The following is a 27,635-nucleotide window of genomic DNA, read 5'->3' as shown; positions in this document are numbered from 1 at the left end:
TCATACTCAACTGCACCTTTGTAGTTATGTGTTACTAGTCCAGCTCCTTATGCCTTACTTAACTCTGTTCTACTTTACCCTTAATATAACCTTATTCTACTTAACAAATATCTCTCAGTTAATCCTTCTTAATCTTATCCTCTGTTCCTACTGCAAGTAAACAGACCTTAAGCCTTCAGCCTATCTATGAAAAACGGGTCACCTAATTTCAATCAGAAAAATTTATTTGATTTTACGACTGCACCATTCTAATTGAATTTATATAGTCTGAGAATTTAGGGAAGGAACACAGGCAAAATCTTAGGTAAATTACATATGTTCATGCAGCTAATCGTGGTGGTTCTCTATCTAATTGGCACACAGGTTCGCTAAATTTTTTTAAGAGATAGTGCATTGGCAAATGATCAGACAAGATTGTTAATCAAACATAACATTTTATTTTAACTAGTAAGAGACTACGATTCACATACTCAAAGGGAGAAAATATCTCTTAGCCTATCTGTACTTAATAGGTATACTATACAATTGACTATTTTTCATGTAACATTCACTTAACCACATTACTAAACTATCTACAATAAACAGGAGCAGCTATCCCTGAATCACAACTTAAACTAAATACTTCAACCTTATGTACAATTATACAATCATTTCACCCATACATAACCATAACACAATGTCTAACATTTCACTACTTTTCCGTAAGCACTTACACATGCTAATTCCGATTATTCTTATCTTATGCTCACTTACGGTACTCTTTTACATTGTCAGTCCGGTCAGTTGAACAAAACTTCAACATGGATAGCTTGTCTCTATGTCTTCATCCTTGGTTATGATTGTTGCTTGGACGATGTGGTGGTTCTTGCTATGGGAAACTGCCTGATACAGTTGGGGTGATTTATCATCGGGTTACTGGGAAGGATCTGCTGAATTCTCCATTACGTCTGCAGGTAGTCATGTTCTCCTGGCACGTCCATGCATCCAAGCAGGAGCATCAATTACAGCCTCGCCTCCACACAACTGGAACTGGATCTTCTGAGATAAGGAAAAACTCAGAGCCTAAGATTTCTTTTTTTGTGTCATCTCAGTCCTCTTAAATATCTTTTCTAATCCTTTGTTTCAATGCTAAAGTAACCGGGATTACCCTCCGTTCGGGTATTATCTCTTTCTTGGGTGCTTATTTAATATTCACAAGACTAAGCGAACATTTGTTTTTGCTGATTAATTAACGCATTTTACAATAAAATAAAACATTTATTCAATTACTACATAATTTCTATTATAAAAATGTCTGAAAGCCTCTTAAAAATCGAGCTTGATAAGTTAATTAATTTAACTTATTGTGCGAGAATTTTACAATGGCATGTGAAACTGCAAAGGTTTGATGCTGATAGGAGGGATGTGGTAAAGGAGTGTTTGAGGGAAGAGGGAAGGAATAGCAGAGTCAGGATGAATAGTATCATTAAGCAGGAGATACAGAAAAAGAAATATTTGTGGAGAAAATTCAAAGAGAAAGGTGACCAGTATGGTAAGGTAGGCAGAATCAGAGCATGAGAGAAAATTAGCTGTGCAGGTCAAAAGTAATCCCAAGATTTCTTTTTAGTATGTGGCAAGTAAAAGGAAGAATAATTTTGATGAATGCTGATGGTGTGGTGATAACTGAAGCAGATGAAATAGATTAATTACGAAGTGATCACTTTGCAAGGGTATATCATCCAGGTGGAGATATTGTAGTAAAAGAGAGGCAAGGGCTAATATGGAAATTGGGTAGATGAACTGGACGTGCATAGGATATTATAGAACTTTGATGTGAATACAGCCTATGGGATTAGATGGTATATCAGCTCAAGTGTTACAACATTTGAGCTAACGCACACTTACAGGCGCACAAAAAAATTGTCCCCCCCCCCCAATGCCAGAGTGCAACAAACTGGTTGAGGTTTCCCATAGTCACATAATCATAGCAGACTCTGCACTAAGTAGGATAAAAACACTATAAAGAGGAAGAAGAAATAAATAAATAAATTTAACTTAATAACAAACTTTCCAAAATGTGGGAAACACTAATAATTCGAGATCACAGTTTACATCCTAGGATGCCAATATGTGTCCACAGAGGTTGCCCCCCCCACTTAGTTAAGATTCTAGTCATTCATGTTTCACCACATGTTCCACTTCATTTTGTGTTGCCTCATATTGTACAAGTCTCATATTGTAATTATTGACAATTTTCCCAAAATATTGGAAGAATTGAGTAATATTTTTAATCCTTTCTCAGTGCTGTTTCACTTCATTAAGCCTCTAACATGAGTTTCTCCCAGCACTTAAGCTTTAACACACTTTTCATTAAAGATACCATGTAATTTTATATAAACTTGGTTTTAATCCTATTTCCCAAGTAAGCAAACAGACAAGTAAGTCAAGTTTGAGGCAACTCATGGTAAAGGTGGAGTAAGCTCCAATCACTTTCCGTAGTATTTCCCTCTAATGCAAAGCGCATTCCCTTGCGGAGATGTATGATGCTATGCATTAAAGGCAAGGGGCCACTACCCAGACAGGTTTCAACTTTCTATAACACACTTTACCTATGACTAACCTATGGTTGAGTCTAGGAAGCAGGAAATAATTCAGAATGAAGAGCCTCTGCTGAGGTTTACATTGAGATTTACGGAGAGAGGAGATAAAAGATCCCAGAGTGGATGGGAAAGTGGAAGAGGCTGCCGAGAGAAAAGAACACTAAGATATCTCCATTCTTCCAGAACTGAAATAGAATGCAAGATGTTATGTGCAGGGGAAACTCAGAAGTTCTCAGCCTTCAATTTCTTGTCTCTACCTGAAGTGATAAGAAAAAGTAGCTTGAAAATGTGCCATATTTGGGCACTATAGTGGGATTTCTGGATTAAGTAAAAAAAAAAAAAAAAAAATTAAAGAATACCAAAACATAGAAAGTTACTAAAAATAGAAAAAAAATCTCTATAGGGTAAAACCTTGCATGGAGGGATTCAACCTGGATGTGATGCCTGCTGTATCAAATCTCAATTGTGCAGTTATGTTTCCTCAGCCTCTTGAATTCTAGTCTGGGTATTGCCTTAGTTATTCATCTCTGATCATTAGTATCTCACAAATTGACTTTTCTATTCACATGAATTTCAGAATATTAAAGTTAAAGCTTTTCCTATAATTAGTTTTAAATATAGTATTTTATTTTGTGAAAATAGATAACTAAATAGAGTATAATAGTGCATTTATGACTAATGTATCTTTATTGTTCAAAGTGCAGAGAGCCTGTCAAAGAAAGAGGTATCAGAACTGGAAGAGACTTGTCGCATTCTTGTTGGCTGCATTCATACCTTAGACAGAGAAATGAGACGTACGAGATATCTCTTCAACCTTTTCCCCCTTATTCCAGATCCAGGTAATATAGTTTGTTTTTTAAAACATGATTTGTATAAAAAAAAAATAGTCAATTCTAGCTATAGCAAATACCATTATAGTGAATTCGCTATTCCTAACTGAAGTCTCATAGCATCATTCTAGTTCTGTAAGAAATTCATTATAGCAAAGATTCTTTTAAGGTTGGCTAATTTCAGGATTTAAAAAAAAAAAAAATTATGATTTCTTGTTTTCCTACTTCTATTGATGCTCTTCTTTAAACAGCTGTGTTTGTAATCCTTGTGGAACATTAATGAGAAACTTCGAAGAGAATAGAATTAAGGAAGAGAAGCTGGATGAGTGGGTTTAAAGTTGAACTCTCTCTCTCTCTCTCTCTAGATGGATAATAACCGACTGCTGGTGGTGTTTATATAGGTTTAGAGAGGAGTTAAGAAAAAAATGAATGCCACCTTGTCTGAATAGTGTCTATGCAAGTTCCTATATGGAAAAACAGAAACAGACTGATTGTTGGAGTGAGCTGGTTAAGAGAAATGGATATTTAGAAATTTTTTTTTTGGTGCATCACTCCAGACATGAAAACGGTATTCTAAGTATGGGAATTTTTTTGCAAAATCAGCAATTGTATATGCAAGTGAAGTAATATCTAGTGTTGAAGATTATTTTATGAGTGTTGAAGATTATTAATGTTGAAGGCTGAGAAAGGTATAGTTGCAATGTATTTCTTTTAGGAAAGGTTGGAGATAAATATCAACCTAAGAAGAGATATGTTATCTTTCTGAAGATCTGTGTGTTATAAAAGTAAGGGAGAGTGAATTGAGGAAGAAAACAAGACTGTGTTTAGGTTGCAATGAAATTGACTAATCTGTTCACAAATTGAAGAAACAACATTTAACCCTTTCAGGACCAGAAGGACTTATTAAAAGGTATTAAAATGACTTTATTAGGTATCTATTTAACATAAAACATCATCATTATGTAGGAAAAAATCGTAGGTTTTATAGAATTTCATGGGACTCATGTGTCCCAATGGATGCAAAGGGTTGCAAATAAATTAAAATTACTAACATTTATGTATTGGCTTCAACTATTTTACTAAACATAACAGTACATAAATCAACAAAAACAACAATGGACGTAAAAAAGATAAACACTATAATCGTAAATAAATAAAAATGAGCAAATAAAATCTTTTAGTTATGGTATTCACAAAGCAATTTCTGTCGTTTGTATAGCATAGGCGAACGTTACATGTAGTGCGAGTGTTATTAGTGTGATTTTCAATTTTACTTTTAGCACAGTTTACACATATTTTACATGTATTTTCTTTCGCCATGGGATGTGAAGGCATGGAATATTTCAGAAATATACATTTTGTACTTATCACTGTCGTAGGTATGGCCCTCTTTCTCAAAGAGAAATCGCCAATCAAAGATTGAGTTATGACCTGTCTGTACTCGAGGCAGGATAGTTTAGGGCCCACAGCACGTTTATTTTCTTTGTGAAACTTTGTGTAAATGATATAGGCATTATTAACAGCTATATCCAGAAGATCAAAAAATAGATGGAGGTAGTACTTTATCTTTGATTTATGATCCAATTTGTAGCACACCTTGCGCTGATCCATAAGGTCGACACTGCCCATGTTTTTGTATAGGTTTATTTCTGATATACTGTTTCATAATATTGTGCCCCTTGTCAATGGATTGTGTTTTGGTATTGTTCATCGCTTTTTTGAAAAGAACTGTTCCGATTACAGGCCTGATTTTATATGCTCTGTCATAGTTAGCGCTATTTCTATCTGGTTGGTCTTCATTGTTACAAAAGTGTTAAGTTTTTGCTGATATTTTCAAACCTATTTCTAGGCATTATATTTGCAATGTAGGGAATGCCCATATCTGGATCAATAGACCAGTAATCTCTCAATGATGGCAAAACATGATAACCTATCACCAAATTCATACCTAGATAGGCTTTCATTTCATCATCATCGATTGTGTATTGTGTTCCATTCTACTCAGCGTACCATATAGATTCGACTCTTATTTTTCTAACTGAATCGTTGAAGTTAGTAGTCAAATAAAAAATTTCAGTGGGCGTCAATAACGAATTTTTATCTCTGTCTCCGCAAATCTGAACTTCTCCAAAGATATAATCAACATCAGGAAAGCTATTTGGTACGTTTGTATTTTTTTCCATATGAATGTAGGGCCACTTACTTCCGGTCTATTTTCTGTTTCAGGTTCTGTTGCTGATAATTCTAATGTGTTTTGTGCAGAGTCTTCAATTTCAACCATAGAAACCCCTGCATCCACATCTTAAGTTATAAATACCTGGTCTTCCTCATCGAGTTCTAGCACGTCTTCATCATCGCTATTTTCTGCTACTAAACATCGCAAAATTTCGTTATCTTTCAGTTCAGACTGCTTACACCCTTTTCTCAACATGTCTGTAATGATAAAAAGACAAATAAAATACAAAAGTGGGTGAAATAAATAAAAAAAAAAAACACCGATTACAACAACAAGTAATTTACTTATAAAATGCGCCCCTTTATCCACAGGGACAACAGTGTCCCTTTATGTTTTTACTAGTTTTTATGGAATATTATTTCAAAATTTTATTGAAAAACATAATAATACTATTATTTACTTACCATCAAATGAAAATATTACACCATAAACATATAAACAAACAATATTCTGTGCAGAAACACTTATGAAAAGTTCTGAATATGCCGCTCTGAATGTACGATTTGCTGCAAAACGTTTTTTGACAGGTGGCGCTAACGTAGGGTTTTCAGTAATAAAATTATCAAAAATACGTTCCAGATTACGCATTTGCTGGAAAAAAAAATATTGACATCATTTTGGTTTACATACAATCAAGATTTTATGTGGGGACACATGTCTCATGGTCGTGAAAGGGTTAAGGTATTAATGAGCACTCTGTTTGTCAACAAGGAGGAATACTCCATTCATTGGAAAAGACTTGATGGACCATCTCTATAATAGTCATTAAAAAATTAATTATTACACTTGATGTTTCATTCATTATGTTGAGGCCATCTTCAGGTGTATATTTCTGCATGTACTATACAGTATGCTTATAATAAAGTAACTGGAAAACTACATTAATTTTTCCCTAACCATAAGATGAAGCTACCTGTTATTTGCAAGGAATCCATAACAAACCAAAAGAAGAAGAAAAATATTTAAGCTCAATATTACTATTAAAAAAAATTAATAAGTAATCTAGAGTTTTAAGTTAGTTGAAGACCATCGATCAAATGTGTCTAACTTGACCTACTTTCGTTGGTCAAGTTTAGACACATTTGATCGATGTTAGCCTAGAGTTCTAGTTTTGGTAAAAGATGAGAAAATATGACATATTAAGGTGAGGGGCTTCCTGGTAATTCTTGAGTTGTTATATGCTGGCTGGACAAGTTGAGAACCTGGTAGAGAAGGATGTTTTAGTACTGTTAATCTGTTGACTTTCAAACACGTGTTTTTAACAGAGCCTGAACTGTCATGAACAAACTTATTTCTCAATATCCCATTTGCTGTATGAATTATACAGTTGAAGAATATGATTAACAACTCCAGAACTGCCTGGGATGTCACCATTTAGTGGTAATGGCATATCATAATGGACCACCTAGATAATTGTTGAGTTGTTACTCTGGCTATTTTACTTTTATATGGAGTGGTGATGGAGGATGAGATCAGATTTTAGCTTACCAAATTATCGTCATGATCAGATCTCCATGGAGTTAAATGACTTATCACTAAAGGTGCCTCCACTGTCATACACGATCATTGAACTGAGCCTTAAACTTATTCACTACACTCTGAGGCAGTACCTTTCCCTCACCAAGCAAAGAAACCATTCCTCACTCCATTTGCTTACACATTTATTCAGCCCTACTACTCCTTATTCAGCTTCCAGGTATGGGATCTTATTTTATCCCTGTCTTCCTCTATTCTGGGAGAAAGTTGCTCCACGTTAATCTGGTAACTTCTCACTAACTTGCATGTCTTCATATCTCTCTCTCTCTCTCCTATTCATAGGATCTAGCAAATGGCATTCCCTCAATTTCTTCTGTATACTCCACATTCTAGAGACCTTGCACCTCACTCTTCTCTAGATCCTCTACAAGAATTTTTTTTTTATCTCCCATCCCTTTGAAAACAAGAGAAGTAGATCTCTACACAATAGTCCATGTGTGACCTTATCAAGGTATATGATGGAATCATAACCTCTTTGTCCAGGCAGTAAACTATCAGGGTCCTTCTGCATGCCAAGGATCTCCTCATCATTGTCATAATCTACTGTAGTATCATCACAGTTTTATCAGTATGACATCTAAACTTCATGTTCCTATCCACTACCACTCCCAGATCTTTATCTTCCCTGCCTCCTTCAAAAATTCTTCACCACCTCTATCTTTGTATCTGTGCCTACCAAATTTCAAGATCTTTTAATTATTAACATTGAACTCGTTGCTCCATTCACTTGCCCACTCATACAGCCTATTCAGATTCTTCTCCTTTATAGAAGAAATTGAGGGAATGCTATTTGCTGGGCCTCATGAATAGGAAAAAGAAGGGATATGATTGAGACATACAAGTTGTAGTGAAAAGTTACCAGAATAATGTGGAGCAAATTTCCCTCAGAAAAGAGGGAGACAGGTAAAATAAGAGCCCATCCCTGGAAGCTGAATAAGGAGAGTAGCAGTGTAGGCAATGGGAGTGAGGAGGAGTTTCTTTGCATGGTGAGGGGGGGGGGAGAAACTCTGCCTGAGAGTGGTGAATAAGTTTTCAAGGCTCAGTTCAATGATGAAAGACTCCGAATTCTTTGACATGAATCAAAGATAATAGCATTGCCAAAACTCAATAAGTTAACTGATGACCCTAACAACTACTGTTCTATAGCATTGCTCTGCACTCCTTACAAACTCTTTGAAAGGATTATCATCCCTAGGATTTCTCCAAAAATAGAAGCCATCTTACCTATTGCACAGACTGGATTTTAAAGCTGGCAGAAATTTCTGCAACGAAGTCCTTGCTTTTACAGCACACATAGAAGCTGGATATCAAAAGATTTAAACACAGGTACTGCTTTCATATACTTAACATCAGCTTATGATACCATATATGAAAGAAAGGTTTAATGTATAAAACAGCCAAAATAATCATTTGCCAAAAAACTCTAAAATTACTAGAACAAATGTTCTCCAATAGGCAAATAAAGGTTCATCTGTATTCACAAAAAAAGTAGACCATTCATCCTGCAGGATGGATTGCTGCAAGGATCTGTCCTTGTCCCAGCTCTCCTCAAGCTGTACACAAGTGACATCCCTCCAACAGGCTAGTCAAAAGTTTATCTATGCTGATGATATAGCAATTGTTGCCATCAAAGACAGTACTTTCCAAGGCCTTGAGGAAACACTGAGCAAAGATATGAGCTCACTGCCAAAGTACTTTGAAAGCTGGAAGATATCTAACCTCAGCAAAACTGTTATTTTAGCTTTCCACTTAAATAACCATGAGGTGCATAGAAAACTAAAAATAAACTTCTGCAACTGGACTTCAATCCACGAACATATGAACATGCTGTAAACATGGAAAAAACTAAGTTGAAGATATCTTCCAGGGACAGCATTGTAAACAAGCTCACGGGCATAATTTGGAATTGTAATGCCTCAGTCTTTAGAACCTCATTCTTTGTTTATCCCTCACACTCCTTCCCACCCTTGTACAATGGAATTACCTTGTGTACTTTGCATTCCTGCAGAATCTTCCCTGTTCTGAGATTCATATTAAACAGCCTGGTCAAATGAATAGCCAGTTCAGCTGAACACTCTTTTAGCACACGTGCTAATACCCCATCAGTCCCTATTGCTGAATTCTTATTCAGTTTGTGCAAGAGCTCTAATACCTCGTCCTCATACACCTGAGTTTCTTCATCTAGTAAAGAGGTAGCATTGATCTCAATGTCGCGTACACCAAGTTGATAGCTTTTAACCAGATGGGCACTCATTAGTTGAACAACTTCTTCTGCATCTGTTATCCTCATGCCATCTGCATTTAGAAGAGTTATTCTTTCATATTCATTCTTTTGTTTACTTGCAGCATATTGATAGAATTCTTGTGGGTTGTCTTTAACATGCAGAGCCAGTTTGTTTTCATACTCAGACTTTGCTTTCCGTACAACAGTTGTTGACTATTCTAGACTGCTGCTTATAATTTTCATAACAGACATCCTTATGCACACGGTATTCCTTCGACATCATCCTTTTCTTACGAATATCTTGCTTAATAATATTACACATCCATTTGACTCTTACCCTATTCTTCGAACTCTAGGGATACATTCTGATATAGCATCATTTAAGTATTCTTTAAATGCTTCCCATGCACTGTCGATATTCTTCCAACCAGCAACTGATCCCATCCCACTGAACTCTGTATATTCCTCAGTTCATAATTTCCTGCCTTGTAGTTCAGCATGTAACATTTTCTGAATGGAACATTCATAAACTTAGTCACTTCCCAAGTGAGCATTGCATGATCACTGTCACCAACTGGAGGCTATTTAGGAGGTTAATTCATTTTCATTGACCTCCTCCACATCTCCAATAACCTCGTCAGAAATGCTAGCCTTCTTGTTCTTGCCTGCCGTGCTCTTCTTAGCATTGTTTCTTGTGCATTTTTGGTGCCATTTTAAACTTATACTTGTTGAAGTATCTTAATAAAATATGTTATAAACTACTAAATATACTAAAACAGTAAAATTTACACTGATATACCGGGTGATTATAAAATAACGTCAAGTGTTCAGAGCCCTCTAGCGAGTAATGTATTGGACGAAACACACCAATATTCGGTAGACATACACAATGGAACATGGGGATTCGATTTAAAGGAAAACAAAAGTACCAAAAGTCGCCAACAGGGGAAATTTTGGTGCTGCCAAATTAATTTTAGTAGGTGTGACTAATGAATGACTAAATGGCAAATGAGAACAGCACATACCGATTTCATGACGTTTCTTGTTAATTACAAATGAGGTTCAATATGACCACCATTCTGATGTTCCAGGAACTGCATACGGTGCACAACATTTTCCACAGTGGCTCGCAACATATCGGAATTGATTTGTGTCACGTGTAATGTTATTCGATCTTTCAAAGTTGGAATATCGGGTACATGTCCTTGATACACAATGCTTTTAAGAAATCCCCACAGCCAAAAGTCACAAGGATTGAGATCAGGCGATCTCGGTGGCCATGGTGTGGTAAATGCACGACTAATGATTCTTCTGTCAGAGAAATGTTGTCGCAAAACATGCTGTACCTGAAGTCTGATGTGGGGTGGTGCACCATCTTGCATGAAGATGGTCGAATCGAGACATCCTTTTTGCTGCAGTTGTGGAACCACAGAGTTCTGTAGCATATTGGCATACCTGTTAGCATTGACGGAACAGGTCACTGGTCCATTTTGGCGATTTTCCTCATAAAAGTATGGACCGATGATAAAAGTGCCGTAAATCTACACCACACTGTGACTTTGGGTGAGTGGATAGGCATCTGCAGATACACATGCGGATTAGTTGCAGCCCAAATGCGACAGTTGCATGTGTTAATATCGGCGTTCAAATAAAAGTGCGTTTCGTCACTCCACAAAATCTGCCACGGCCATGCATTATCCACTTCCATGCATGCTAAGAATCTCAAAGATAAATCGATTCGTGTGGTTGCATCACCAGGGCGTAATTCTTGAACATGACTGATTTTATAGGGGTAAAACTTCAACATTTGATGTAGGATTTTCCACACTGTTGTGTATGCGATATCCGTTTGCCGGAATATTGCTCGTGCACTGCTGGTATCCTGCACATTCGTCATCTCCTATTCCACAATAGTAGTTGCAACTTGTTCAACTTGTTGGTGATTGATTGGTTTGCGTCCCCTTCCCACCTGCACTGCTAGAGTTCCAGTAGTTTCAAATTGCTGAATCAGTTTTTTTAAGATTGTTACGCTAATCGGTCCTTTTCGTAAATTTTTCATACGCCGAAAATCATGAAGCCAAGCACTGGCATTATTGTTCCACTGATAATAGAGTTTGACTAACAAAGCATGCTCATGTAAGGTAAGAGGCATCGAAAAGCAGTTTGTCTACGAATGATAAGAAATTTCACAGGCTTTCCTTTTATTGCATGATCACTCATAAGAAATGCAATAATGCAAATTAATGCATTTTACTCGGTAAACAGTGCCAAAATTTCCCCTGTTGGCGACTTTTGGTACTTTTTTTTTTTGTTAAATCGAAACCACATGTTCCACTGTGTACATCTACTGAATATTGGTGTGTTTCGTCCAATACATTACTCGCTAGAGGGCTCTGAACACTTGACGTTATTTTATAATCACCCGCTACTGTAAAACACTAATTTGCTAAGGGAAAAACATAATAAAACAGACAAAAATCACCAATTTTACATGAGCACTAAATTCACTGACCAACCGCAATGTATCCTTGTACTAATCTCCGAATCAATGTAAATACTCCAAAATAGAGATATATTATTATTATTATTATTATTACCCAAGATCCGATGGAGTCAAAGACTCATCTAGGAGGTCCTTTTACCAAACACAGATATATTATTATTATTATTATTACCCAAGATCCAATGGAGTCAAAGACTCATCTAGGAGGCCCTTTTACCAAACACAGAGTTCATCATACCATGCTTTAAACACACTCAAATTCTTTGCAGACACCACACTCTCAGGAAAGGCATTCCAATCATTCACAACTCTGCATGAAAAAAAACCTGTTTCTCACTCCCTTACTCACACCCTCCTTATACAGCTTCCAGGATGACCTCTGGTTCTCCCCTGATCTCCCACTATTTTCTGTAGAATCTCTCCAGCATTGATCCTATAACAACCCCTTAATAACTTGTAGGTCTCTATCATATCTCCCCTCCCCCTCCTGTCCACCAGACTCTGCAAGTTGCATCTCCTCAATCTTTCCTCATACTCAACATTCGAGAGGTCAGAAACTACCTTAGTCAGTTGCCTCTGGACCCTCTTCAACATCTCTTCATCCTTCTGAAAACCAGGTGACCAAATCTGGGCACAATAGTCCATGTGTGGCCTAATCAAAGCCTTATACAATGGAACAAGAATCTCCCTACTTCTACAAGTCAGTTCCTCCACATTATTTTCAGAAACCTTTGTGTTGTCTTCACAATTTTGGCTATGTGTCTCCTAAATTTCAGATCCTTATCCACTATCACCCCAGATCTCTTATTTCCTCCACCTCCGACAATATATCCTCACCAAGTATAAATTCTGCATCCCATTTTTGTTTTCCAAATTCTAACCTTACATTTTGCAACATTGAACTCACATCCCCATTCCTGTGCTCAGTCACTCAATTTATTCAAGTCTTCCTGTAAGGCCACAACATCCTCTCTACTCTTCATGGTTCGTCACAAACTTTGCATACAAACAACTGAATATCTCTATCCAAATCTTCACCAATGTCATTAATATACAAGTTAAACAGCAGTGGTCCTTAAACAGACCTCTGAGGCAAACCACTAGTAACTTTCCTTTTCTTGGATATCGCACCCCCATACACAACTTGTTGATACCTATCAGATAACTAGTCTCCAATCCAATGCATCAGTCTAATATCCAACCCATTCCACTCCAGTTTGACTATCAACTTATCATGCGATAATCTATCAAATGCCTTTGCAAAATCTAAGTATATTGCTGTGTATCCTTCTCCTCTGTCCATGGATGCTGTCACCTTATTGTAATAAGTAAGTAGATTACTAAAACATATTTAGCAATATGGATGAATGATGCAAGCTGCAGTTGCTTGCTACAGAGAAAATTGTGTAGAAAAGAAAAGGAAACCTCTGCAGACTTTTAAGTTTTTAAAGTCTTTAAATTTTAAAGAAGCCCACTCTTGCTGTTCATGTCATTTCCAACTTCTGACTTTTTCAACTGATGGCATTATCATCATAATGGAACTCCATAAGTTGAGGACTGACTGGATATATATATATATATATCCAGTCAGTCCTCAACAAAAGCATTACACACACACACACGTGTGTGTGTGTGTGTGTGTGTGTGTAATGCTTTTTAACCACAAACCTTCAATCTGTCCTTATAGGAAACATAAGTATAGAATCACTGATAGCACCTTATTAAGATGAATATATCAGAAAAACCCTTAGGTTTATTAATAACTGAAAAAATAAACGAGCATGTGTGGTAAAGGACTTTTAAATAGAATGCTAAGGAAAGATTAAGCAAAATAATAGAAATCATGGATCAGCTGAGAGAAAGACAAAGGTCAGGTTTAGAAATGGTAATGAAAAATGAAACTGGAGCAGAACCTTTACAGAAGGTTATACTAAATAGGAGACATAATAAGATGATTGAAAAGAAAAATTAATAAAATTTTTTATTAAAAGAAGCAGGTCTGTAATATACTCAGTTTTTAGCAGACTAGTTTACATGTTAACATAGGAAGTAGTAATTGATGGTTCCTCCCGCCAGTAAAATGCATGTAATTTGAAAAGCAAAATGTAGTATATTTGTTATACTTAAAATTATGTATTGCTCTTATCTGAGTTTTCATCATTTTCATAAGAAAGAATTACCCAATGCTCACAACTGTTTCTTTAAAGAGTTACTTGCTATGTGGGTAGAATTTATAAAAATAACATCTGCTTCACGAACAAGTTAGGCAAAATTCTTCCTAGTGTGAACATTTTAAAATTATATCAAAATAGTAAAATGTTTTAATATTTCTTAAAGTACTTATATGAATTTAGTTAATTTGGCTTGAGAACATTACTTAATTGTTTGCTAAATATGATTATAGTTTATGCTTTAATCACATGTTGTTCATAATATTCAAATTAAATTGTTTATCCCCCCCTCCCCCTTTCTGTGCTAGATGGAATAAAAGTCTGCCACTTTATTAGAACAGGTCTGTCTGATAAACATGAGCAAGCAAATAACAATGCCTTAGTCTTGAATGACAAAACACCAGCTGAAAAATATATTAAGGAAAGAGAAGACTGGCAAGATTTAGAAAAGTAAGTTTTTTTTTAAAAAACAAACCTTAAAAACGTGAAGTTTATCTAGGATTGCTAACCTTTTGTACTTCAGATGGATGAATCAACAAATCAGTGATTATAAATAATATTGCTTGGTTGGTAGGTGATGGATAGTGGTATGCTGTGTAGATAGAGGATTAAGTAGTGTATATAGTAGATTGTGTAATGTGGAGTACCCACCCATGAAGACTCCTTCAAGATATTTCATAACAATAACAACAAATAGTTTGGCCCATTGTCTTCCTTTGTTAACATCAGTTTCAGTTAATCATTCACAACTTAAAGTACTTATTGATTTAAATGTACTTATGTCAAAAACAATATTGATATGTGTGTAAAACTACTATTATTATTTTCCCAAGGCCCACATGGAGAAGACTCATCATGGGAGGTTCCTTTGTCATTCACATACATCATACCATGCCTTAAATACGTTCAAATTCTCTTCAGACACCACTCACACAGGCAATGCAATTCAATCATTCACAACTCTCCATGCAAAAAACCTATTTCTCATTCCCTTCTCATATCCTCCTTATACAGCTTCCAGGGATGACCTTATGTTCTCACCCAATCTCCCACCATTTTATGAAAATTTCAGTGTTAATCTTATAACAATCTCTTACAAACTAATATGTCTTATTCATATCATCCCTCTTCCTCCTATCCACTACATCTGCAAATTGCATCTTCTCAACCTTTCTTTGTACTCACCATTCCAGAAACTACCTAAGTTGGTCATCCCTGGACCCTTTCCAATATATCAAAAACCAGTGACCAAATCTAGTGGCCTAATCAAGGCCTGAATAATAATAATAATAAGGGAGGTCCATCATGGGAGGTCCTTTCTAAGAAACACAAGTCTATCAAGACTCATCGAGGGAGGTCCCTCCTAGGAAACACAAAGTCTATCATACCACTCCTTAAACGCATTGACAGTTCTCGCTCTCACCACTCTGTCAGGCAATGCATTCCATGGTTCAACCACCCTCCCATAACAATCATTCTTCTTGCACTTGCCATGCTCAACTGTCTCAACATCTCCTGGTCCCCACCCTCTGTGCTCCTTGGTCTGTAGCAACACCCCACTAAATATCCTGCTTGCCCACCTCCACCTCACACCATATGCTTTCAAAATCATTGTGCAATGGAATCAGAATTTCCTTGCTTCTACACATACCAGCCACTGAATTAGAAACCTTTATGTAGATGTACATAAACAACTCTTATGCAGCATATGTGAAAATACTTGGTCACATGCATTACCACGTGTTCTAGGTAACTATTTAAGAATGCTGCTGATTAGTAATTGGTGATAGTGTTGATCACAATGGGAAAAACAAAGGATCTTTCAGAGTTTCATAAAAGTCTTATTATAGGTACCCATCCTCCAGCCACGAAACTCCTCCAAGTTGACGTCTAAGACTATTATAATCACCTGCTTTATAATTCCACATACGTTCCCATCTCTTTGATACTCCTTCATGTCTATTCATTTTCCGAGTCAAAACCACATGGTCACTCTCTCGAATAGGGGAGGGGGAGATATCATCTCAGTTATTATCAACTCTTCTGATGCTATAACCAAATCCAAAACATGATTTTGAAAACAGCAGAGTTGACTGGTTTCTCCAAAGGTGAGATATCTCAGATGTTTAATCAGTGGAAAAATAACCAACATTGCTTGTGTAAGAGGCATAAATATGGTCCTAAGACAATCTATCAGGATTGAGATTGCCATCATTCTGAGAAGGCTTTTATAGACAAACACAACTCCTGTGTAGTACTTGACTGAAGAATTTAATGAAGGCTGTTCTTGATCCATGTCTCACTGAAGTATGCACAGGGAGTTGAAGAGGGTTGGCAGTCGCATGCCTATACAGAAACCACTGATTTCTGCAAAGAACTAGAAAATTCATCTACAGTGGTGTTAGGAACACCATGACTGAATACTGGAAAAAAGTCATGGTCTGACAAGTTACTGTACATCTTGTTCTGTACCGAGAGTTTGGTGTAGAAAATTTCACAGGAATGCCATGAAGCAATGAACCAAGCTTGCCTTGTAAATAAAACTCAAGCTTCTGGAGATGGTGGCATGATGTAGGGCATGTTCTGTTGTATGGAACCAGTCCCCTGATATTGTTGGAAGGTCAGATATCTTCCAAGGAATATCTGAACATTGTTGCCAATCAAGTGCATCCCTCAATGCTGACTTTTTATCTAGCAGGTGACAGTTGTTTCTTGGATGACAGTGCTACTGTCCATCATGGATGAATTGTTCAGCAGTAGTTCAGTGAGCATTACAGCAATCACCATCTTCTCTGGCACCACAAAGCCTAGATCTGAACCCCCATTGAGAATGTATGAGACATGCTAGATAAAATAGATCAGGGAGCAAAGTCCTTTGCTGTCAAATCTGAACCAGCTAAAGGATTGTGTGGTGATTGTCAGTACATTGTAGAAGTAAATGCAATCCAACACCTTGTGGAATCTATGCCATACCATGCATGTGCTGTAATTCAAGTTAAAGGAGGTCCAACATGGTATTAAATAAAAGTTTCTAATTCAGTGGCTGGTATGTGTACAAATCTGTGTCTTCCGCATTATTGCCAGAATTCGTTGTGTTGTCCTCGCAGTTTTAGCAGTGGTTCTCAATTTTAAATCCTTCCACCATAACCCAAATATCTCTTATTTCCTCTGCCTCCAGCAACATATTTCTATCAAGAGTAAATTCTACATCCCATCTTTGTTTTGCAAAATTTAAAAACTTTACCCTTCACAACATTGAACTGGTATCTCCACTCCTGTGCCCATTCATTCAGTTTCTAAAAGTCTTTTGTAAGGCCAGAGCATCTGCTCTATTCCTCCGTCTTCCCAACTTTGCTTCATCTGTAAACAACTAAATACTCCCATTCAAATCTTCCCCAGTATCATGAACATACAGGTTAAATGGCCCTATAACAGACTCCTGAGACACACCACTAGTGACTTTAAATTAAAGATGGCAAGAAATTATATTTTTGATATTTTGAATATTTGTACTGAAGTATCTTCACAACTGGACTACTTATATAGAAGCTAATGACTTCACATTAATTGCCTTACTATCCCATAATGCAAATCACACACCCTTTCTGATGTGTATAATGCTATGCATTATAGGAAGGACCACTATCCAGACTGGTCTTGACCTTTATTGAGATCTCATCAGTGGGAGCCAGACCCTCAATATACAAGTCTAGTTGTGAAGATACTTCATGCACAAACATTGTTTGCTTATGCCTGGATAAAGGATTAAGCCAAGAATATAATTTATTGGCATCTTTAATTTCTATTATAAGTAAGGGAAAAAACTTTCAATATTTATCTCTAATCCAGAGTATTTTAATAATAAGGTGTGACACCATTTGACTACTCGTATATGGGAAATATATGACTGCATTAGTCATATATTTCCAATATACAATGGTCTGGCTCCAACTGGTGCAGTTTTATGTGGATGTGGGAAAATTTGCTAAAGTGGTTTCCACAAGGTGTGGCAAATGAAGTGGATGCTTTAACTTGAGATTTGGGTGATTGCTTGATGGTGTGGTGGATCTGTCCCTTTGGATCACCCATAGTCAGTATCTCCTCATTCACTACTTTCAAACTCTACATGTCATGTTCACAAGGATGAAATACCTTCATGAACTGGTCATTAATTATTTCAGCTACTGTATTTACTTGAATATAACTGGCCCTTGCGAATATATATATATATATCGCACTCCTGATGTTCCTTTTTGAAAAAATTTACTTTTAGAAAATTGGGCGATAGCAGACTGGAAATGTCTAATTATAGGCCAGTTTGTGTGTCATCAGTAGTTAGTGAGATCTTGGAGAAAGTAGTGAGGGACCATATACAGCATTGGGCAGATGAGGATAATGTTATCAGTGAGAGTCAACATTGATTTGTGAAGGGGTGCTCTTGTTTTAGCAATATGCTAGCCTTTTATGATAAAGTTACAAGAGCATTAGATGAGGGAAAGGCATATACTGCCATTTTCCTAGACTTAGCAGAGGCATTTGACAGGGTGCCACATGATAAGCTGATATTCAAGTTGCAGCACATGGGTCTGGATGTCAGATTGGTCAACTGCATTCAGGATTGGCTGTCGGATAGGTATCAGAGAGTTGTATAGGATGGAGCAATATCAAAGAGGCAGAAGGTTACAAGTGGGGTTTCGCAGGGCTCAGTACTGGGATCTATATTGTTTAACCTTTATATCAATGACATTGTCTGTGCATTGCAAGGTGATATTTGGTTGTTTGCAGATGATGCGAAGCTGGGAAGAGTTATTAGTAATAGTGCAGATGTGGTAGCCCTGCAAGAGGATTTGAATAAGCTAGATAGATGGGCAAATGAATGGGGGTGTCAGTTTAATGCAGCAAAATGTAAGGTCTTGAGGTTCGGGACACATCGATGGGACGCTGCATACTCTATGGGAGGAGTTATACTGGAGGAAGTAGAGGAGACAAGAGATCTGGGGTTGATGATTGATAGAAACCTGAAATTTAGGGGACATATTGCAAAGGTGGTGAAGGTAACACAGAGGATTGCTGCAATTATAAGAAGAACACTGACCTGCAGAGATAAAAGGGTTATCATTCCGTTGTATAAGTCTCTGATCAGACCACACTTAGACTATTGTTCTCAGATTTGGTCCCCAGGATTTGAAGGGGGATAAATTAACTGTCGAAAGGATACAAAGGCAGATAACAAAGATGGTGTCGGGACTGTACGATGTTAGTTATGACGATTGGCTGAAGGAGTGTGGACTGCAGAGTTTGGTGGAGAGAAGAAGGAGGGGGTGATATGATTGAGACTTTTAAACTGTTGAGAGGTAGTTACAGGGTTGACACTGGGAGAGTTCTTTCGCTTGGTTGAACAGCAGGAAGGAGTCATGACAAGGGGCCATCCCTGGAAGTTACGAAAGGAAACTGTGAGAAAGAGGGTAAGGAATGGTTTCTTTGCATGGAGCATAGTTGAACCATGGAATGCATTACCTGATGGAGTGGTGAGAGCGAAAATGGTCAATTCGTTTAAGGAGTGGTATGATAGACTTTGTGTTTCCTAGGAGGGACCTCCCATGATGAGTTTTGACTCCATGGAGGCCTGAATAATAATTATAATAAAAATTAGTAAACCAAATCAAAACGTTTAATATGTAGTTCTCACACGAAAAAAGTTAAAAACTTTAAGAAGTAGATAGTTAATGTTGTCATGATAATTTCGGATATTTTGGAATTTGGTTGGAGAGAATCACCATTTCCATTCAACAATTATTGACTTGCCTTTGTCATTGAGTCGCACTATATTTTGTTAATATCACACCAATCATATGCATAGAGATGGAGGCAACCAGTACACAAATTGTGGGAGTGAGAGCATTGACTTCTACTCGATCTTGAATTGCACAGGGAAGGGAGGTTAAGATTAAGAGACCATCATTATAATTGTTGTGCAATTGGAATTTGGGAGATTGGGGACATGATTTTCCTAAAAGATTCAAAATATATTGCTTAACAAAGGTGAGCAGCTGATCTCGTAAATGACATTGATAATTAAATTCATGAATTTTATAAATAATGTGAGCAAGTATAAATTATAACGAATACTGACAATGTAATTATAAATGTCAATTTAGTTTTTTCCTGAGAAGAAACTTTTAGTTGCTAAAAATTCCTGCATATATCTCGCACCATGTTTTTTAACTTTAATTTTGGAGAAAAAAAAAGTGCGAGTTATATTTGAGTAAATACGGTATACGAGAGTGGTCTGAAAAGTTCTTGGCCTAACAATGAAAAAAACGAATTTATAATTTCTAAATTATTTTTATTTTTCTCAACATAATCTCCCTTAAGACTAATACGTTTATTCCAGCATTGCTCCAGCACCATTATCCCATCCCTGTAGTGGTTCTCAGTAAGATCTGCAAAATACCACTCTACAGCTGCAATCACCTCTTGATTTGAAGAAAAATGCTGACCAGCAAGGAAGAGTTTTAGTTTTGGGAAGAGATAGAAGTCAGAGGGAGCCAAATCTGGGGAATAGGGTGGATGTTCCAACAATTCATAATGCAGATCCCTTAATTTTTCCATTGCCAATACTGCTTTGTGGGCAGGTGCACTGTCCTGATGAAAGATGATTTTTTCTTCTGTAAACTGGGTCTTTTCTCACAAATTTTTTTCATTCAGTCTGGTTAAAAGATCGGAATTATATTCCCGGTTATTGTTTTACCCTTTTCAAGATAATTAATAAACAAAATGTCTTTAGCCTCCCAAAACACCGATGCCATGACCTTGTCATCTTTGGCACTGAACAACTGGCTTCTGTTTTGACTGCTGTTTGGATTCTGGTGTGTACTAGTAAATCCAAGTCTCATCCATAATAATAAATCAACGCACAAAATCAGTTTTATTCTTGTTAAAATGCTCCAAGCACTGTTCAGAGATTTTCATGCGAATGCGTTTTTGATCTGAGTGGCGCCCATCTTGCACAAAGCTTTTTCATTTGCAATTCTTCATGTAAAATGTATCCTACATGTTCTTTTGAAATGCTTATAGTCTCAGCAATTTCACGCACTTTGACTCGCCGGTCATCCAGTACCATATCGTGCACTTGATCAATGATTTCTGGTGGTGTTACACTTTTTGGACGTACTTCACATGGAGCATCTTCAAGACTGGTACAGCCATGTTTATACTTGGCAGCCCATTTCTTAATTGTCAAAAACAAAGGAGAAGAATGCCCATAAACTTTTATGAACTTCGAATGAATTTCTTTTGCCGTTAAACCTTCTTTTACAAAGAATTTTATAACTGCACAATACTCAATTTTATCTATTTCAAGGGATACAGACAACACTTTTGCTTCAGACAGCTATATAAAACAAACTACTTGATAGAATGACTTGCAATTTCACATGGATGCTTATGACAGATGTACCAACTTAGAAAAAAAAAGCTTGCAGATAGTGTTGCCATCTATGGTCGAGGCCCAGAAACTTTCAGACCACCCTCGTATACTCTGCAGCAGTTTTCCTTATACTATTTTCTGCAATCAATGTCTGCTATCGTAATTTTTTTTTGTTGTTTTTTTGCATCCTTAGCTAACTGCTGCTCATATTACACCTTTGCTAAACTTACCAAACAAGTCACCCTCCTTGCCTGTTCTTTGTACTTCTCATGAAATTGATTATTGCCACTCATCTTTTGTTGCATGCTTAATCTCTTCATTCCTTCATTTCACACCTATTCATTCATTTAACCTTCTGAACCTTGGAATACATTTAGACATTGCTTCTACTAGATAGTTCTTAAATAACACTCAAGCAGCATTGATCTCCTTTCCACCCAACTCCTCATGTCATTTCTACAGCTGTGGGCTGGTTCCTGAGCTTATCATACTCACCAGCCTTGTAGTTCCACATGTTAACATTCTTCACAGAAGACCTCACATGGCTGGCAACCACCAAAATAATCACTTCATGGTCACTCTCACCAGCTGGAGAGAGATTTGACACCTCTCTTATAATGACATCCTCTGATGAGATGAGATAATCAAATCCAAGACCCTCAATCCTTGTTTTCCTCTCTGTTACATACTGTATGAGGTAGTTATCCTTCAAAAACTCAAGAAATTCATTTTCTTTACTTCTAGTTTCTTGTCATTCTAATCGATTTTGTCATAATTAAGTATTATCCTTTTCCTATTTGCTTGGCTAATTTGTTTATACGTTTCATGGTCACTACCCTTTATGTTACCAGGTCTATAGTAATATTCAATGAAGTATTTTGTTGTATTCATATTTATCTCATGCCCTTCTGCCTCAAAACTGCTGCCACTATTTTCCCCCTTACGTCTATCTTGTATGGACATAACTCGTTTTTTATCATAACTAGCATTTCACTTCCATTTTTTACCCTTTCTCTTTTCATTAAAAACATCATACCTTCCATCTTTATTCCTGTCTGAATGTCATCCTCATCCAACTATGTTTCACTTGTCCAATAATATTTGAATGTGAATGCACTCAATCAATGCAACCATTTCATTTCCCTTGTTTCTGAAACTTCTAGCCCTCGTATATAAACATAACAGCTCATTCCTGGAATTATAAGAAATTTTGATGACACAACTTATTAGATGTGACTTCTCCATACCTTCCTTGAGCCATTTTTTTTCCTCTTTACCCATCCCAGAACTTTCTTCAAATCTAACTGTTCTTCCTACATCCCATTTCGCCTATGCTTGTGCATGCACCCGCACGCACGCGCACACACACACACACACAAATTCTTTTCCTTTTTAAGTGCATCAACCTTTTCACGCTATGTTTCCCTGTTTGCCATGCACGCTTGTTCTCTCATTCTCTACACCCATGCTATCCACTTCTCCATTCATATAAGCACCACTTCAATCTATCCTGCTCTTTCACATTATTTCTTACTTGCTCAGATTCATTCTCTGCACTCATTGCTCTCTCTTCCAGCAGTAGTCTCTTCAAATGATTCATACCAGAACCATTCAAATGCATTTTATCATCACTCTTATACAGTTCACTTCATCCTTGAAACTTATTCTACACATTAACAAACTGCACTCCTTTCTCTTCATACATTTCTGCTAACATATCATTCATAATCCTTGATCTCTGCTTCATCCCATCACTGTTATATCTGGGCAACATGCTAACTATCTTTCATATTGAACTATTCTATTTTATCCTTGGGAACAAAGGATAAAATAGAATAGTTCAATAGGAAACAACCTCCAATAGGATATCTAGCTTTATGTCTTCATCTTGTTACCACTACCAACTGTTTTGCTTGCTTACTTCTCATGTCTGATGCCTCAATCACTCTTCATTTTACCTCCTTTGGAAAACAAATCTTGTGCATCTTCTTGTTTACCACACATCTAATAATTGAATCCTGTACAATGCCACTCATGAGTCTTGCATCATCTCCTTTATACCAACATCATTCGTTCTTATTTTCTTCACTCTTCCATATATATCTACAATTCTCTTCATTTTACTCTGCATCTGCTTCATCTCCTGCCTCATCTTCGTCCTCAGCTTTCAAATCTTGTGTCATTTTTTTGTTGTAGGTCACTCTAGCTATCTTATTATTAGTCACACAGACTTGATTGCCATTAATCCTGTTCTCCATTTTATCATTAATTGCCACTCTGTTTTTCAACATAATTATGACATGCTCTATCGTCAATCAGACTTTTTTTCCTTGCTATCACTTCTACATACTTTCTGAACATTTGCACATCATCATCATCATCATCATCATCAAATTCCTGCCATGTACCCTCAAGGGGTGTACAGGATATGACAGTACTACATGAAAAAATTATATCATTACTAACTTCCTATCTACAATTTTCCTCCAAATCAGTCTGTTACTTGTCAAGACTCCAACGTTATCAGATCTTATATTTCTATCGTCTAAGGCACTTTGTATCGTATCAATCCACCTATATCTTGGTCTTCCTCTGGGTCGTTTTCCTACCAACCTGGCAGGGAACACTTGTTTTGCTAATCTTTCCTCTCCCATTCTATTTAAGTGACCATACCACCTGAGATTAGCTCTGCTAATGCATTCCTGGATGCTGACAATGTCAAGTTCTTTCCTAATATCCTCATTTTTAATATGATATTGCCATTGATGCCATCTGTTCACGCCTCGAATCTTTCTCAGTTGGATTTCAAAGTTGGAACACTAAATTAGTTGGAACACTAATTTAGTGTTCCAACTAATTTCTCTCTTATTCCATGTGAATTTATTCAATTGACTTCCCACCATACCAGCTTTGCTGATTCTGTTGTCTATTTCTATATTTCATTTACCATCTTCACTAAAAATCATGCCTAAGTAGCTGAAATGTTTTACTTGTTCCACAGGTTCTCCATTCACAACACAGTTGACATTTTCAATGATTCTGCCTATTTTCATTGTCTTGGTCTTTTTATTGCTGACCTTCATACCATATCTATTACAACAGCTATTCAATTTAGTTAGAGAATCTTGCAGACTTGTAGCGGATTTATTTAGAAGTATAACATCGTCCGCATAAAGCAAAGAGTTGACATTAACATCTCCAATTTTGATATCAGGTTTAATACCACATTCCTTCATAATGTGATCCATATAGATAATGAATAACAGAGGGGATAATGTACATCCTTGTCTCACACCAGATTTAACATTAAACCATCTTCCTGTACTTCCTTCAATTCTAACTGCTGACTTACAACTCAAATAAAGACTAAGTATTGCTTGATATAATGCCCCATTGACACCATATAACTGCAGCGTATTGAATAGCTTCACTCTTGGCTCCTTGTCATATGCCTTTTCCAAATCGACAAAACTTAAATACAGATCTTTGTTATATTCCCATGCTTTCTCGACTATTTGTCGTAAAGTGAAGATCTGATCCTGACAGCCTCTATTTGGCCTAAATCCAGTTTGTTCTTCACCAAGCTTTTCTTCCACAATTCTTCTCAACCGTTTCTCAAGCATACTTGCATAGATCTTGACAGAACACTCAGTAGGGAAATACCTCTGTAATTCTCACATGTAGTTTTATTTCCCTTTTTATATATGGGTACTTATGAGAGCGCTACTCCAATCATCGGGAATTCGTCCCTCTGTCCAGGCTTTCTGAACTATGCAGTGCAGCCACTGTAAGACTTTTATACCACCATACTTCAGCATTTCTGGTCGAATAACATCTACTCCTGCTGCCTTTCCACATTTCAAGCCTTTTATGGCTTTTTCTACTTCAAATATGGATATGTATTCCTGACTGCATGCCTGGTCAGTGTTTTTTATCACTATGCTGTCATCACTGCTTGTTTCATTTAGCAGTTTTTCAAAGTAATTACTTCATACTTCAAGGATATCTTTTTCTCCTGTTTTCATGTCACCTTTATCATCTCTAACTCCATTTACAGCACTCTTTCCTCCATTCCTAAGCTTCTTCAACAATCTCCAGAATATTTTGCCACCTTCTTGATATTTATTTTGTATATTCTTGCCAAAGTCCTCCCATGACTTTTGTTTAGCTAGTTTTACACACTGTTTAGCTTTCTTACATTTGTCTCTGTATTCTGTAAGAGTAAAAGCTGACTTATTTGCCAGGAACTTTTGATATGCTTTCTTCTTTTCCTTCACTGCCTCTTTAACTTCCTGCGTCCACCAGGGAGTCCTGATTTTTTTATCCTTGCACACAACCTCACCACATGCCTCTCTGGCAGAATCAATCAATGTTTTCTTCAGAGTTTGCCACTGAATCTCCAAGGTTTGATTCCTGTTGTCAAACTCTTTCATTTTCTTTTCAATAATCTTTCTGTAATTTAGTCTACAGTTCACATCTGAGAGCTTCTCAACTTTTATTCGCTTTAAAACTTTCTTACATGTTATTCTTTTCAATATGAAATTCAATTTTATCCTGCTCAAGACTAAATAGTGATCACTTCCAATTTCAAATCCTCTGTACACTCTGGTGTCCTGCATCAGGGAGAAAACATCACTATCAACAATAACATAGTCAATGAGACTTTTCTTATTCCTAGCCTCTTCTCTCCATGTGAATTTGTGCACATTTTTATGTTGGAACATGGTGTTAGTAATAACCAGTCCATGTCCTGAGCAGAAATCCAACAGATATTTGCCATTATTATTAGCTTTGCTCTTTTCACCAAATTTTCCCAAAATATTTTTGTATGTCTCACAATCATTTCCTACTCACTCTGCTATTTAGATCCCCAACAAGGACCAACTTTTCCTTTTTCATTGTGTCAGTTGCTTTTTCGAAAGCATCAAAAAATTCTTCCACTTCTACCTTAGTAGAACCTTCTGTGGGACCATAAGCACAAATAAGTCTCATTGTCCAGTTCCCCATTCTCATATTTGCCCACATTACTCTACTTGAGACTGACTGCCATTCAAGAAGATTAGCCTCGTAATTTGTGTTGAATACTATGGCTACTCCTTTTCCTTGATTGTCATTGCCTGAATATAACATTTTGTATTTATTGCTCAGAAAGTTCTCACCAGTTGTGGTCTTTTTTGTTTCAGTCACCCCTATTATGTCGATCTGATACTTATCTAATTCCTCAGCTAGCTCCATTTCTTTGCCATTCAGGCTTCTTACGTTGATAGTACCGATCTTTAACTCTGGTGATGTTGAGTTGGGGTTTGTTTTCAGATTTGTTCCAGTAGCTGACTTTTCGCTGTTCGCCCTGGTTCCCTGGCGAAAACAATGGGGGGCTTGTTTAACCGTGCGACGCCCCAGCCGGCATGAAATTTTGTCATGTTGTACCATCATTCCATATTTTGGTTTAACCAATAAGAATACAATTTGGTCGGGTAAATCCCAAATTGCCAACCCATCCTCGTTCGTTCAGTATCAAAGTAGATACCCAATAGGGTGCACCACGAGAAGGTGAGGATTGGACATTAGGTCAGAAGCCCTGGTCTGTTCTCTGCATTCCTTTAAAGGCTATGTGGAGGTCTCCTCTCAGTTATACAGCTTTGACCCTTAAGCACCCCAACATTTGCACAATCTTCCTCAATTATCATTTCAGTTACGATGCCAAGTTCCCTACTCGTATTTAAAGAAGCCTCGTGTCCATCAGAATATCACACTCACTACACTCACTCCTTCCTCTTATTTAGCTTCTCCACATAAACATCTATGATATCTTCCCATGAATATGTATTCATACATACTACATTCATGGCACCGTACCATTTTGTCATCAGGGCTTATCCACACTATTCACTTTACTTGTTTTTTGCACCCAACTACACAGCGATCTATCTTTCACCGCCATATTTGTATCAAAGCAGTAACAAGAAACGACAAATTTAAAGTAATACAGTCTTAGAAATGTAACCAAAAAACCGCATTCAATACTCAAATATCTCACAGTAAAACTTAATCTATAAATTAGACAACATTACCACACATTACATATAACATTTACTTATCTTTTTGCAGCCTGCATGACAATTAATTT

The 27,635-nt window shown here is 36.8% G+C and overlaps 1 protein-coding gene across 1 annotated transcript in view; it reads left to right on the top strand.

Annotated features, from left to right (window-relative positions):
- LOC150098146 (uncharacterized) overlaps nucleotides 1–27,635 on the top strand; it is a 186,854-nt gene that overhangs the window by 76,892 nt on the left and 82,327 nt on the right. Inside the window, exons 4-5 of the mRNA XM_090406307.1 lie at nucleotides 3,279–3,418; nucleotides 14,388–14,529. Coding sequence (XP_090262433.1) covers nucleotides 3,279–3,418; nucleotides 14,388–14,529 — 282 coding nt within the window. The remainder of the gene's footprint in view (nucleotides 1–3,278; nucleotides 3,419–14,387; nucleotides 14,530–27,635) is intronic.

The sequence above is a fragment of the Typopeltis vanoorti genome, chromosome 16, assembly GCF_054136105.1.
Source record: "Typopeltis vanoorti isolate ZY-2024b chromosome 16, IOZ_Tvanoo_1.0, whole genome shotgun sequence".
In the NCBI taxonomy this organism is placed as follows: Eukaryota; Metazoa; Arthropoda; class Arachnida; order Uropygi; family Thelyphonidae; genus Typopeltis; species Typopeltis vanoorti.
This window is presented reverse-complemented; position numbering and strand designations above follow the sequence as displayed.